General features: G+C 35.9%; 1 protein-coding gene across 1 annotated transcript; it reads left to right on the top strand.

Annotated features, from left to right (window-relative positions):
- On the top strand, positions 14,143-14,646 carry LOC108662811. Its single transcript, XM_018124400.1, has one exon. It carries the CDS (start codon positions 14,143-14,145, stop codon positions 14,644-14,646), a length of 504 nt encoding a protein of 167 aa, XP_017979889.1.

Below are 16,796 nucleotides of genomic sequence, written 5' to 3'. Positions count from 1 at the left end.
CCAGTTTCTCAATGGAATACGTGCTACCAATAGCCAAGAAATGTGCGGACTTAGTCAATCTATCCTTAATCACCCAAATAGCATCCTTCCCACTCTACGTCCACGGTAAATCTAATACAAAGCCCATAGTCATGTACTGCCACTTGCATTCAGAGATAGGTAGAGGTTGAAGAGTACTCGATGGTTTCTGATGTTCTGCCTTGATCTATTGGCATGTGAGACATTTCGTCACAAACTCGACTATGTCTTGTTTCATACCCGACCACTAGTAACTTTCATCATCATATAAACTATACAGCTCATTAAACACGTCGAATTCAAAACTCAAATTACCATCAATAATTCTTCACTTTAGTTGATCACATAATCATCTCCATATATATATATGTATGTCCATATACATTTAAGTGCCATCATCCATCACTTTCAATAAGGACCCTCGTCAACTATGTTCGAACTAAATTGCCTCTATTCATTCTAATCCATAACTAAGGTTAAATGTCATATTTGCATAGCACATGTTTCCCCTTTTTACTTTTCTATTTTATTCCCATAGGTCAAGTTTAATCCATGAATATTAAGGTATAATCAACTCCAAATTACCCTTTTGGATGTTTGAGTACCATTTAATTTACATCCTACCATAAATTGTTTCTTATGTAATCCATACGGATTCTCATTGTGCTTATGCATAACTTCACATAATTTACATACTTATACTCTTTTCTTATCATTCTCAATCCTATGTATAAGCTCCATCATACCACGCATCCTTACATCACAATGTCATTAACCACATTTCCAATCATTAAATATCATTTTCATCCAATCACAATCTGGTATCCACATATGCTTTATGATCTTACTGATCCTTCAGAGGTTTTCTTTAATTCATCCTTGCATCTTATGCAATATCACAATTCCTAAAAGTCATCTTCGTTTCTCATTTACCTTGTACAGTTCCATCATATACATCCTTATTCATTTCCATATTAGTTAGTCACTTAAGATTTAAATTCATTGAAGTCGTATGCACTTCTTACATTTGAATACTAGTTTCCCTCGTTAGGAAATTTTCATTAACTAACTTCATTACCAAGATTACCTTCAATCATCCTGTACTATTTCTTTACACCAATATACTCATACGTTCTTTTTAGCATTTGCACAATCAACTCTTTTTTCATTGTCTCTATAACAGGTGTTTCAAACCAACTACTCTTTTAGAAGGGTATAAACTATAATTTCCTCCTCTAAAGGTGATAGGTTTATATCAGAAAATGATGCAAATGTCGTGCTCACATAGGATCCATTTGAACCAGAATCAATTAAGACATAAGCATCTCTATCAAATACAGACATGGTACCTGTCACTACACTGGGTCGGTCTCATGCCTCTTCCTCTCCCAACTAATCGAGCGAGAGGTGGGAGTCCACTTCGAGGAGGCATAATAATTTATAAGAAGAACCAGAACAAGTTTAGACCACTTCAGGTTCTATATGCAGATGAATGCATTCAACTTAATCAAACCTAACTTGGGGCCACATTGACACTGTAGTTTTTAAAATAACTTTAAAACCAAAAGCTCTGATACCAATAGAAATGTAACGACCCGGTACTCCCTTCGAGCTTGTGACATCTTTTGCGATGTCTCGATAGACATTCATTACCCAGATGTCAACCAAAACCTCGCAAGGCTCTCGCATCAGTTTTACATCTCCCCTATGAGCAATAGTTACTAAATATCATGTTTTAAAAGAAATAGACTATTTTCAAATCAAAACGATCAAAAAGTAATTTCTCCTACATAGGGGTATTTTAGTCATTTTACCCAAAATTTTGAAACCTGGTGAAAATACAACATACAATCGATAAATATACATTTTTTATCTGAAAATAATTTTAGTAATCTAAATCATCCATTTAAAATAAAATTTTGGCTAATTAAATTGAATAAAAATATTAACTAAAATATTCCATTTTCTTATAAAACAATATTTATAGAACACTGCGTTTATAGCATAAAAGCAAAAGAAATTCATACATACAGTGGCACACGTAGCTAGGTATACAAAATATTCTACAATGACATGTGGGCCCCTAAAATAAACATATTTGTGTAAGACTATAGACCTGCGATTTCTAAGGGTGTAAACCCAAAAGCAAACCCTCGACATAATCGGCGATTTACAGACTACCCTAAGCTTGAAATTGTTGAAAGAAGGGTGGTGAGTTTTTATAAACCCAGTGAGTAAGCAAATTTCATCTATAACATCTAAAGCCGAGTAAATGGAGACAATTTAAAACATCTTAGTATAATATGATTCATAATATCAAATCTCATTTCAACCCATATCATTCACTTACATTTCATCAAATATAATCAACAAGGCTTATGACTCTCTTAAAAACTTGGCTCATTCCTAAAACTCGTACTCGGTGACACCTTGGCCCGGGGCATCCAACCAAGTCCGCCAAGGCTATGAAAATAACATATGCACATAAAACAAGTTTTTACATTTAAAACATAGCCGTTCCTTGGCGTTGGCTGAGTTTCACCTTCACGTGGTGGTTCGGCATGAAGTGAACTCTAACGTTAGCTTAGGAGATACCCTCCGCGCCTCTCATACCAAGGTAAAATATAACAGGGTTTACTGTGCCCCTCTAATAGGTTGGTCCATGAAAACCCGCCCACTGCAGTAAGCTAATCAAATAATCCACCAATTCAATAAAATTTTCGACAGCATGACATGGCTAATATAATATTACTAGCCTGTCAAGGCAAAGCAAAACAGTTCATATATTGCACACAAGCACAAATCCAACCATGCTTGCCATCACATTGTCATAAGCCATCAATTCAAACCATATGTCAAAACATATATATAACACAAGTATACAGTCTCCACTTACTCAATTTCCAAAACCAATATTCAATTTCAAAACAAGTTATAAATCTCATTTCGTTTAATGAACACTTCAACTATAAAACATAATAGTTTGCAATTCAAATTCATTTTTCTTTAAAACATAAAAACGAGTATAAACTACTTTAGATAGTTAAGATGAAAGTCTGATTACTCAGAATAACGGGAGTATAGAGTACTCATATTCTTGATCCTCGGGTATGATATCCTTACCATTACCAGAGAGCTCACCACCAATACATAATGCACGACACGTAATTCAATATATTTGTACTAAACAAGTATAAAACTATTTCAGGCTCTATATGAATGCATGAAATTGAATGAGAAGTGTCCGAATAATCACTTAAAGACGGTGTTCTACGTAGGTTCAATTGTGATAGGAATGAATTTGTATTCGACCAAATTTGAACTATACACCATTGATTTAGCCAAAACATTCGATTCAACTCCAAATATATTCATTACATTCCCAATAATCTAATGCACCAAAGCTTTACAATGAACTTGATTTTCTCATTGTTGTTCAAATCGTTTACTAAAGGAACCATACGTCTCCATAACCGTTTTCAATATTCGGCACCACAATTCATCAAATATGAGCTAAATAACATGAGATATAATAAGATTCATCATCAATATGTCCTTTAGTAAATTCGACCGAGGAGGATTGTTGAAGAGTATGCGATTTTCTTGCTTGTTTTTCATGCCAAACATCATCAAACAACTAAAAACACTAAGATATCATGAAATCTAGCCAAATTCATCACCAAAACTTCTCTCTCTAGATTTGGCCAGAAAAGGTTCCCTCTTGAAAACTTGAATTTCAGCCATGGAAAATGAAAAAGAATGCATGGGAAAGGTAGATCACAAGCTAAAATTAAAAAATCTTACCTTTACTTGCTTGATTCCTTAAAATCCAACAATTTCTCTCGAATTTTTCCTTCCTAGGGTTTGTTCTTCCCTTTTTCTCCTTGTTCCCTTGCTTAGCCGGCCATAAGAGTGATTTGGGAGGAGTGTGTGCTAGTTTTTTAAAGGGAATTATAAAAGGATTAAAATTTGCCACTTGTCACCATGTAACTGGTCCATGCTTAAAACTTAACAATTAAGCATTTCATTCCCACCACATATAATCCCATAATTATCCAAAGTGTAAAGTGATAATAGGTGAAATTCATGGACTTGACAAGTGTCATGGTGGTGTAAATTTTCAATTACGTCCTCATGGACACGTGAAATGACCGTTTTGCCTTCATTCTCGAAAAATGTCAAAATTAAAATTTTTCACTCCACAATTTCAAATTATGCTCCAAATAGTCAAACTTGGTTAAAAATTTCATCCAACATTCCAATTTTTCCCTCGAGTGGTAAAATGACCATTTTGCCCTTACATTATAAAAATTCCCAATTGAACTCCAAATCAATCCTCGAACTCCAAATCACCATATTAAGACATTTTAAGGTTCAATAACTCTCAAATACATCTTAAAATCTCTATTTGGACTAGTTCCAGGCTTTAAGCAACTTAATTATACCACTAGGTACAATACTGACTTTTAACGATTTTTTTTTTCGATACATTCACTTATGCAAACATTCTATCAAGCCCATAAATGACATGACAAGTATATTATAGAGCTGGGCTTGATAGAAATAATGAAAATTTCCACAGTAGGGGCAAAATGGTCATTTTAGATCTCGAGTCTAAATTTTTACGTTTTCATGAACCCGAGTCTTTCTAGACTATTATGGATTTTGTCTCAGTGTCAAAAGAGTAAAAAGATTGCACAAAGGATAGGAAGAAGACAAAATGACCTTGTTAAGGGCATTTTTGTAATTACGTGAGAAAATGAACAAAAATAAGGCATAAATATCTAAGTTTCTAGCAACTTTTTCAAATTTCTAGCAGATTCTTCAACCTTCTAGCAACTTTGTCTTTTTCCTCACCCATCTAATGCCATTTTCATTCCACCTCCATGAAAATCAAATTTTTCATGGGATTTTGACCTTGTTTTCTTTTCATTTCTTTCTTTTCCTAATCCTTCCTTCTCCTAACTTCTTGGGCACTGAATTTGCAGCTTTTAACCCCAATTTCTAGCACATCTAAACCTTAGGAGAGAGAAAGAAAAATCTCTTCTTGTTTCTTATATTTTCTATTTCTACTTCACTTTCAACAACACTTGGATTTTTGGCTTCAAATCTTGATTTTCAAGGTTGAAAGGTATATATTTCCAACTTTTGGAATTTTGGAATTTATGGTTATATTTTCAGATTTATTCCCTAATTTCTTCAAATTATTTTTCTTGGAAAGATTAGGTTATTTGTTGATCTTCATGCTTCCAATCTCATCCAAGTAACGAAATTTTAAATTTGACTAGTTGGCCATAAGGGCTTGTGAATTAGACAAGAAACTTAGGTTAAATGTTAGGTTAGAGGGTAGATTGCCTAATGTAAATTCATTAGAATTATTATATTTAATTTATGACTTAATTGAGGTTATTATGGTTTATTGATAAATATAAGTTTTAATGGTATTTTGAGACTACCTGGATTAGGACCTTGTTGGTGCTAGTTTTGTTAGGTGAGTGAACTTAAATTTCAAAATGTTTTGGGGAAATGTTTACGTGTTTCAATGAATCATTTGGGAATTTTATCGATTTTTGCTTTAAAATTTCATGGGAACAAGCCCTTGATAAAATGTTTGATGTTGTGATATGTGAAATGTGTAAAAGGATGAATCCATATGTTTTTGTACAATGTTGATATATATATATATACTATGTCATAAATGGTACCATTGTGTGACAAATGCAACCGTGCATGTGCGGGGTGAGTGTGCACTTGCCGGTGATGACGGTGGTGAGGGAGATGGATGGTGATACTATTCGGCTATGTGCACGATGTGGTGGGATGCACATGAGTTGGGTGAGATGGGATGTCCGACTATGTGGACGATGTGGTGGGATGCACATGAGCTGGGTGAGATGTGATGTCCAACTATGTGCAAGATGTGGTCGGATGCACATGAGCTAGGTAAGATGGGATGTCCAGCTATGTGCACGATGTGGTGGCAGCACATGAGCTGGGTTAGATGCACATGATGAATCTTGAAAATTTGCCGTTATTTGCAAATTGATTTTATTGCAACGAGAAACATTCTATTTATACTGCCTTACTTGGATAATTGCTGGAAATTTCCTTTCTTTCCAATTTCATGTTGAATACGGTTCCGTCATCATTAAATGATTTTACAACCAAGGGTTTAATGGAGGGATTTTAATAAAAACTTGAACTAAATGGCATTGTTTTCAAATAAGTGCATTATGTTTTCTAAACCATTCCAAGTCATTGCTTGTTCCCTTCCTATGTTCACTCACTGAGTTTGTACTCATGTTTTTAAAATTCATGTTTTAGGTTTTCTGAGTTAAAGGTGATTGAATCCTAGGACAAGGTGCTCCTCCCTATCCATTGCTCGGTAGGTTTACCATGACATTAAATGTTAGCAACTGTGACCAGAGTCACCTCCGCTGATAGTCAAGGCCTAATTATGTGTATATGAATACTTGAGGTGAAATACTAAGATTCATTTGTCAAGCTATATATGTATATTATGGTTGATGATGCCATTCTGAATGCATAGTTGGGGTTTATGAATTGTTTTCAAAGGAACTATATTTGAACGCTACAGATTTTGAATTTTAAATGAGTATGGATTAATGTATAAGATTCTATAAAGAGGCTTGCTTGGGCTTAGTGGGTTGAGCCCATTGGGTCCTTGCGCCGGTCATGGCTCAAAAATTGGGCTGTGACAGGCTCGCTATCTTTTAGAAAGCTAATACTTCACTCAATCTTTGGTAAGTGATCATATGGCATTTAATAAATGTTAACCCTTTTATTTTTAAGTCGTACTCCACATGTCTTACTTGGATTGGTCAATTATGTCTGACTACAATGGATAATATTTTGCTTATGTCTTGTATTATATGACATGTATTTTGAGAGTTGCCACGAGATGGCTACACTTTTTGTTTGCCACAAGATGGCCATACTTGCTAATTTGATATGGATTGCTTTCGCATTTTGAGCACATGAGCGTGCAAACTTAATATGATATATACATATCCTTTATGACATAATATTTTCATACATGTTTGATAAACAGTTCCCTGGTGATGAGTCCCATGAGGTAATTTTGAGTATTTGTTTTGCTTTGTTCATTGTTAAGCTTGCATGGGTTAAGAGTGTAACTCCCATCGATACCATTGAGTCAGTCATGGCCCCCAGAGTTGGGTCATGACAAAGTTGCTATCTAAGCCCTAGGTTTGTCTAAGTCCTAGGTAACTTGTCTTAAGTCAACAGAGATAGGTTGCATGTTGTGTCTTGTTTTTAGTTTGTGAACTACAGCATATCCTATAAGGAAGAGTCTGCATAGATTCCCTTGTTTGTTTGGAATATACCCTTTCATTCACCATATTGAGTTAATGTTTGCTTTTTGTCTAGGTTAGGATGCCGCCTTGGTCACGAGCAACGGCCAAGGGCACGGTAGAACAGAATGGTCACGTTGATGCATCTGCGAGACGATAAGCTTCCACTGTTAAAAAGCATGGTAGAGAGGTCTAAACCACTAAGTTGGTTAATGATGAGCCACTTGTAGCGGCTAATAATGAGGCACCCATGGAAAAGCCTATTAATGCTCAGTCTCAAAAGGTGAGAGACGAAATGCCTATTAGGGAGCCAACCTTGGTAGATGTGATAGCAAATTTGCAAGGGTTTAATAGGGTCATGGAGACGATGACTACTTGTTTGGATGATGTTTTGAGGTGAGTCAAAGGCCAACAACCAATACGTGCTACACATAGCTCTCAAGCTCAAGATAACCAATAGTAGTCAGAATTTGCTAGAGGGATTATTAAGTTTTCATTGCTCAATTTCTATTAGATAAATCCATTCTCATTTTTTTATTTCGATGTAACAAAAGACCCTTTGATTTTCCTAGATGAGATGGAGAAAATCTACATTGCTTTAGGATGTTCTAGTGTGCGATCAATGAAGTTAATTCGTTTTAAGCTTAAGAATATGGCCTATCAGTGGTATCAGTCCTTACGTAAAGGTAAGCTAGCTAGCGTTGACTCATTGACTTGGGAGAAATTTACGATGACCTTTCTAAGTCAATTTTTGCCAAATAATGTTCAAGCCTCCAAAGTGCATGAGTTTGAGGCTAGTGTAGACACCTAGCATGATAGCTTTTTAGTATAATATTCGATTCACCTAGTTATCTTTGTATGTACCATACCTTGTAATTGCTAAGGATATAAGGATTAGATGATTTGTCGATGGGTTGACATAACCACTATTGAAGGCTGTTGCATCCCAAGCCTTTGGTACCTATGCCTTCGCAGTCAGTTGTGCATAAAAAATTGAAAGGATGACCATCAAAAGTTGAGTGACTCAAGACAAAGCCAAAAAAGTTAAGATTGAGGGCCATCAGGGCCAACGAGGTGTTAGCATTGGATATGAAACGTCCACAGGCAATTCGAACTAGAATAAAGCTTTTAAGTCATATGGCTCCCAATAGAGGAGTAGCATAGTCACTTCAGGGTCCCGGCAAGATAGAAGGGAATGTATTAATATGGGTAATAGACTTCTAGGTCTAACACTTAGTTAGTTTCACCTTGTCCTATTTGTGAAAAGGTTCATGAAGGGGTGTGTCATCAAGCAACAAGACTTTGTTTTAAGTGTGGACAGCCTGGACACATGAAGAGTGACTATTCTATGGCTTCACAGTGTCAGGAAGTCTCACACCCCATAACCAAGGCTGCATTACCACCACCCAATGTTGTATCTCAGCCTAATCAACCAGTTAGTAGAGCTAGAGGTAGGGGAGCGAGTAGCTCTTATCAGGATAGAGCATTCGAATCTATGCACTCGGGGAGTAGTTGATAAGGGACAAGCTAGAGTTTTTGCCTTAACACCTCAAGATGCTTAAACGTCCAACGTCGAGGTTTGAGGTATTCTTTTTATTTGTGGTTCTAAAGCACATGTTCTATTTTATTCTAGATCTACGCATTCCGTTTTGTCTCCATGTTTTCCTACAAATTTGGGTGTTGACCGTATTTTGATGGAACTTGGTTTGCTAGTGACTACTCAACTTTAGGAGATATTTGTTGCCTAATTAGAGTACAAGTCTTGTGTGGTTCGAATAAGGGATAAAGACACACAAGCCACTTTGATTTTGCTCAACATGTTAGACTTTGATGTGATTTTAGGTATGACTTGGCTATTGCCAAATTTTGCTAGTTCAGAATGCTATTACAAGCTAGTTAGATTCAATTGCCGTCTTTCAGCATTCATGGTGATCACAATATTAGTTTAACCAATGTGGTATCTACCATGATGGTGAATAAATTATTATTACATGGCTACCAAGGATTTTTTGCAGTAATTAGAAATACTCAAGTGGAGGTCGAAAATATGGCTGATAAGCCCATAGTTAAGGAGTTTTTTTATGTGCTTTTGAAAGAATTACCTAATTTACCCACAAATAGGGAGGTACACATTTGGTGAAGGATTTCTTGATGTGTTTTGTATATATTTACTGAAAGATACCTGACTAATATCCATTCCACCATACTAGATGGCAATGGTAGAACTTAAGGAACTCAAGGATCAAATGGAAAACTTGTTGGATAAGGGCTTTATATGCCCTAGTGTGTTACCATGGGGTGCACCAGTATTGTTTGTGAGAAAGAATGATGGATCATTTAGGCTATGCATCAATTACCGACAACTTAATAAGGTAACAATAAAGAATAAGTATCCACTTCCTTGTACTGATAATTTGTTTGATCCGTTGCAAGGATCACAATTTTTCTCTAAGATTGATCTTTGTTCTAGTTACCACAAACTCAAGATTAGGTAAAAAGATGTGCCTAAGAACGCATTTCGTACTAGGTATAAGCATTATGAGTTTTTGGTTATGTCCTTTGGTCTAATGAACACTCCAGCAGCTTTTATGCACATGATAAATTGGGTGTTCAAACCATATTTAGATAGTTTTCTAGTTGTATTCATTAAAGACATTTTGGTATGCTCGAGAACTAAGGAGGAACATGAATGACATCCTAAGATTGCGCTTCAGGTGTTGAAAGATCACCAATTGTATTCCAAGTTCTCCAAATGCGAGTTTTGGCTTGATAGTGTTAACTACTTAGGCCATGTGATTTGTAAAGGAGTTATGGTAAACCCAAGGAAAACAAAAGCAGTGGAGAAGTGGCCAAGACCAGCCTCTGACATGGAGATTCATAGTTTTTTAGGTTTAGTGCGATATTATAGGTGGTTTGTCAAGGATTTCTCTAGACTTGCTGCACCTATGACTAGATTGACTCAAAAGAATGTGAAGTTTCAATGCAATTATGATTGTGAAGAAAGGTTAAAAAGCTCACTAGTTGTTTTACTTTAGCTCTCGTACGTAGCCTGTTGCAGGAAGTAAGTGGATATATGGTTTATTGTGATGCCTCACATGTTGGCTTGGGATGTGTGTTGATGCAACATGGCAAGGTCATAGCTTATGCCTCTAGGTAGTTGAAAAGCATGAGCAAAGCTATCCCATCCATGACTTAAAGATGGCTACCATTGTGTTCGTACTTATGATTTAGAGAAATTACCTTTATGGGGAGACGTTCAAAAAAAGGGATCTCAGTCTTAGGTAACGTCGATGGATGAAGTTGCTTAAGGACTATGATCGCACTATCTTACACCATCTTGACGAAGCCAATGTGGTAGGCGATGCTTTGAGTCGAAAGTCTGTAGGGAGTTTAGCCTATGTCACCGTTGGTAAGAGGCCCTTGGTGAGAGATATCCATGGTTTGGGAGACATGGGAGTACATCTTGAAGTCAGTGATATTGATTATATATTAACACATTGTCAAGTTAGGCTTATAATGCTTGATTGCATTAAGGAAGCCTTGGATAAGGATGAATGGGTGACCAAGGCCTTAAATGGTACCCATGGGAGTAAAAGGCAGCACTTAGTCAAAGATACCAATGGATTGCTTTGCTATGGAAGAAGAGTATATGTGTTGAATTTGTATGGTCTTGATAAGGAGATTCTTATAAAGGCACATTTGTCGCCTTATGTAGTACATCTCGAATCCACCAAAATGTACCATGATTTAAGAGAAGTGTACTAGTGGGAAGGTATGAAGAAAGGTGTAGCCGAGTTTGTAGCTAAGTGTTTAGTATGCCAACAAGTTAAGATGGAACATTAGAGGTCAGTGGGTTTGCTCCAAGCCTTACTATCATGACCAGATTTCCAAGACGTGACTTGCACATGGACTCAATGGACGTAGTCCACTAAGCCCAAGTAAGCCTATTTACGTAATCTTGCTCATCATTCCATCAATTATTCTTAAAGTCACCTTTCATACTTCCAATCTATAAGTACCTAATTAATATGCATTCGCAATCAAAAACTACATTTCACGTTACCCAAATAAAGTTAACCATTGCCAACTAGTGGTGGCATTGCCCGTCACAATATACATACATTGTCTAAGACACATATCTTAATACTTTACATCACATGAACGTATTCACAAACAAAATGATTCTTGACTTCCAGCAGAATGACCAAGGTGAAGGGACGGCTATTGAATGCTAACATACCTACCAACAAAGACAAAACTATGTGGACACCTTGACCTAGGTTCCAATTGCCTCTTGATCTGAAAACATGACGTTGAAAATAGTGAGTACAAACTCAGTGAGTGAACATAAGAAGGAAACAAACAACAACAAGGAAAGTTGATAATCATGATGCACTTATTCGAAAACAATGCAACTTAGTTCAAGTTCTTATTAAAATCCCTCCATTTAAACCCTTGGTTATTAAATCATTTAATGATGAAATAACCGTATTCAGCATTAAATTGGAAAGAAAGGAAATTTCCAACAATTATCCAAGCAAGGCAGTATAAACAAAGTGTTTCTCATTGCAATAAAATCAATTTGCAAATAAATGACAAATTTTTAAGATTCATCATGTGCATCTCACATAGCTTATGTGCATCCCACCACATTGTGCACAAAGCCGGACATCCCATCTCACCCAGCTCATGTGCATCCCACCACATCGTGCACATACCCGGACATCCCATCTCACCCAGCTCATGTACATCCCACCACATCGTGCACATAGCTGAACAGTATCACCATCCATCTCCCTCACCACCGTCATCACTGGCAAGTGCACATTCACCCACACACGCACGGTTGCATTTGTCACACAATGGTACCATTTATGACATAGTATACATATATATATATATATATATCAACATCATACAAAAACATGTGGATTCATCTGTTTAGACATTTCATATTTCACAACATCAAACATTTTATCAAGGGCTTGTTCCTAGGCAATCTTAAAGAAAAAACCGAGAAGATTCCCAAATGATTCTTTGAAACATGTAAACATTTTCCCAAAATATTTTAAAATGCAAGTTCACTCACCAATATTTGTTAAATCCTTACTCAATTCCACTTCCTCTAATGGTCCAAATGGGGCGATGGATCTTTGTTGGAACCTATCATCATAATAGCATCACAATTAACTCAATTCACATAAATATGGTTCTAGAAGCTATCTCCTAAATCATGTTCTGCTAGTTATTCCTAACTAGTTTCCAACTACCATTAAGTGGCTATCTATTTTCACTACTCTAATCGCACTAAAATGAATAAATCCTTAACTGTAAAACACTCACAGATCTAAGCACCAGCCATCCTCAACAACTAAAAATATTAACTCAATTTCAATACTCACCTTGCTAGCTTGGTAATTGAATTCCCTTTCAAAAGCTTTCAATTTCTTGTGAAAAATCTCCTTCTCTCTCTCTTTAGAATGTCCAACTAGTGAGAGAAAGTATTAGGGAAAGGCTTTTGAGGGTTTTATGGTGAAAAAGTAAAAGAGCACAAACATTTTGTGAAAGGGTGAACAAAAACATGAAAATCGGGGTTAACTCGAGAAAATCTATGGAAGATTCAAAGCAAGCTTCCATGGAAGGTGAGAAAACATAAGAAAGGAAGAAGAAGAAAAAGTGCTAGAAATTTTAAGAAGCTGCTGGAAGAATGGGATTTTTATATTTAAAGCTTATCTAAATCTTCATGCAATTACAATAATGCCCTTAACAATGCCACTGGTATTCCTTTTTTTCTTGTGCAATCTTTTACTCTTTTGACATTGGAAAAGGTCTAAAATCTTCTGAAAGAGGTCCCTTAAGTAGCCCCAAAGAGTCCTAGCTTCAAAAATCCCCTAAACTTATTATTTGTGGAAATTACGGTGAGGGTCGTGGCTCTCAATTTCTAGCGCCTCGGAGGTCAAACGTTCTGTCTGAATCTGTTTTCCTAGTGTAGTACTTCCACTTTGATGAAGATTCTGACCACCTTCCCGTTAGAACTAGGCCAAGTGGTAAACATCAAAGTTGTAGCCCTACCTCTTATCTTTTCAATGGTCTAAATATCATGTCATTTAGACTTCTTTAGTGGGAGATATACTTGAAAAAGCAAAACATGTGCAAATAGAGCAACAGCCCACTATGCACCTTTCTTCACCAACTGAAAACATTTTTTAATCCTACTATTGTAATGACATAAAATAATTATAAGTAACATATAACTAGCATAATTAGCTCAAATTAAACCTTTAACATAAGTTCTACCTCTAGTTACGTCTCTATAAAGGTCGAGGTTTCACACTTACCCATTCTCGAGTGGAAGTGGGAGCACACATCTATGGATTTTGTAATAAGGTTACCTCGTACTAGTAAATGGTACGATTCCATTTGGGTCATTCTAAATAAATTGAGTAAGTCTGCTCACTTCTTATCGATGAAGGTTACCTATAGGGTAGCCCAACAAACGAGGCTATAAATTAAAGAGATGGTGCAATTACACGGGGTTCCAATTACCATTGTTTTAGATAGAGGTACCTTGTTTACTAGATGATTTTGGGGTAAATTCCAAGAAGTTATGGGAACCAAGCTAAATTTTAGCATTGCCGTCCATCCTCAAATCGATGGATAGTCTAAGAGGACCATACAAACCCTAAAGGATATGTTACGAGTTTGTGTTGTTGATTTTAGAGTCATTTGGGATCGGCACTTGCCTTTGATAGAGTTCGCCTAAAACAACATTTATTAGGCTAGCATTAAGATGGCACCTTATGAGGCATTATACGAACATAAGTGTAGATCACCTATCACTTGGTTTAAGGCTAGTGAAAGGAAGCTACTTGGACTGAAGATGGTTCAAGAGGCCATCATCAAGATTCGATTGATTCAAGGTAGGTTGTTGGTAGCTCAAAGTCGACAAAAATCATATATAGACCATAAGGGTCGAGACTTAAAGCTTGAGGTGGGTGACCATGTATTCTTGAAGGTTTCACCAACTAAAGGAATCCTAAGGTTCAATAAAATAGGCAAGTTGAGCTTGAGATATATTAAACCCTTCGAACTCTTAGAGAAAATTACTGTAGCAGCTTATAGATTAGTGCTACCTCAAGATCTTTCCAGTATTCATTTGGTGTTTCATGTGTTTGTGCTTTGCAAGTACAACCCTGATCCATCTCATGTGATTTGCTATGAGGAAATTCACTTGGGTGATGGCTTGTCATATGAGAAGGTGCTAGTGGAGATTTTGGATAAACTAGTAAAATGATTGTGCACTAAGGATGTAGCTTCGGTGAAAGTCGTTTAGTGCAACCACTTTGAGAAGAAGGTGACTAGGAAGCTAAGGATGAGATGTACGCAAAGTTCCCCCACCTATTTTGAAACTAAAGTAAATAATTCCTAATTTAAATTCAAGGATGAATTTTTCTAAAAAAAGGAAGAATACAAAACTCATAATTTTTCTTACTTGGATAAAATCATCAATTTGATCCTTGAAAATTCATAATTAAAAGTCATAAAGGATGTGGGAGAGATTTAGAATGAGATTAGGCATTAAAAGGAACCATTTTCACAAATCTGGATGTTAAAAGTCGATCATAGTGCATAGAGGGTTGATGTTGTGAAGTAAAAAGTAGGGGTAGTCAACTGTTCTGGCCCAAGATTGACTATAGGCCCTTTGTAGTTGATCTTAGGGAGAAAAATGGAGGAAATGCAACCATTCTAGTTCAAGATCGACTACGGACCCTTTATAGTTGATACTAAGGAGGCAAAATGGAGGAAATGCAACCATTTTTGTCCAAGATCGACTACAAACCCTCTATAGTCAATCCTATAAAGGAAAATCGAGTAAAAAGTGGACATTTTGGTTTATGATAGACTATGAACCCTCTATAGTCGATCTTGTGAAGGAGAAATGGGTAAAACACCAAACCTACCAGTCCAAGATTGACTATAGACTTTTCATAGTTGATCCTAAGTTGTCCAATCAGCCTAAAACAGGCTTAAAAGCCATAAAACCAAAACTTTCTTCATTTTTCTCCTATTCCATTGTTCTCCAACTCATTTTCTCTCAAATTTAATACCTTTCAAACCTTCAAACTCCATCAACAAATCTTGGATTCTAAGTGCTAAAGCTAAGGATTTTTACTTTCATAAACATAATTTTGATGACTTTTTTTTCTTTCTCTAAAAGCTAGAAATTTTTATAGGTTTTCAAGATTTGGCTAGATCTCTCCTCTAGAAGCTGACTAGGGAGGAAAAAATAAGAAAAATAAGTTGCTTATTTATTAAGTATGAGGTTTGGATGAAAAATTGATTGAAATTATTAGGTATAATTGTTAGAAATGGGTAATTTTTGTGCCACAAAACTTTTATGGGTTTTTGAGAATGTTGATGACTAAACCTTATTTCTTGATGTTATTGGAGTAATTTGAGTTTGTGGAAGAAGCTAAGTTTTTGATGAAAGGTGACAAAAGGGAAAGGCACACTTTAAGAGGTGGGTAGATGCAGTGTTTTTAATTATTTTAATATAATTAAGCATGTCTATTCTACAACCTCACATTAAAACATATTTTAACAAACCTAGTCATGTGAATAATGGTTTCAAGCTTGTTTTAAGAAATCTAGATATAATATGTAAATATGCTATTATATATTTAGTTTTGAGCATGGGGAACAAGTGCTTCAAGCATTTGATAACTCGAAGAAAATCTATGTTTGTCTGTGGCTGGTTGATGATTAAGAATATACTTTGCTCAGAAATGAACTTTGTACACTTGCATTTATTGTATTTGAACCTTTTGTTTATGGGTGGTAAGTGAATTTATCTATTCATTTGTAAACGAATATTTGGATATTTGGAAACATAACATAAAATGTGTTAATGGAACCTATTTGAGTTATGGCCCTGTAGCTAGTGATAGTAGACACTGACCATTGTGCTCAATGCTTAGCTTTGATTTGGTACCTGACATGGTCTTATCCCTTTAATTTGGTTTTGTAGTATGGTCAATGGCTACTATGTATCTAACCACTTTTGTGTTAAGATACGCTTCGATTTGGTTGTCCATGCTACTTAGTGTGTAGTACCCCGTATTTTGATACGGTGGCTAATAAAGTTTACGAATGCAAATTAAGGTTAATTACCAAGTTAAAAAGGGTAATTCAGAAGTGAACCTGTAAAATCTCGATCTCCATAGACACATAACTAGAAGTAGACACGATAATGCTGATAAGGGGTAATTTCATAATTTCTCTTGGTAAGCTCCAACGAGGGGATTTTTTTATGCTATTAAGGTCTAAATAGCCCTAAGGAATGAAAAAATGATGTTTATGATGGTAAATAAATGAAGACAAAAATAATGATAATTTTCATGGTAGGGGAAAAATGGTCATTTTGCATCTTGGGTTTAAATTTTT

Source organism: Theobroma cacao, chromosome 7, assembly GCF_000208745.1.
Source record: "Theobroma cacao cultivar B97-61/B2 chromosome 7, Criollo_cocoa_genome_V2, whole genome shotgun sequence".
NCBI classification, from domain to species: domain Eukaryota; kingdom Viridiplantae; phylum Streptophyta; class Magnoliopsida; order Malvales; family Malvaceae; genus Theobroma; species Theobroma cacao.
Note: the sequence above shows the minus strand (reverse complement) of the source record. Positions and strands in the feature narration are given on the sequence as shown.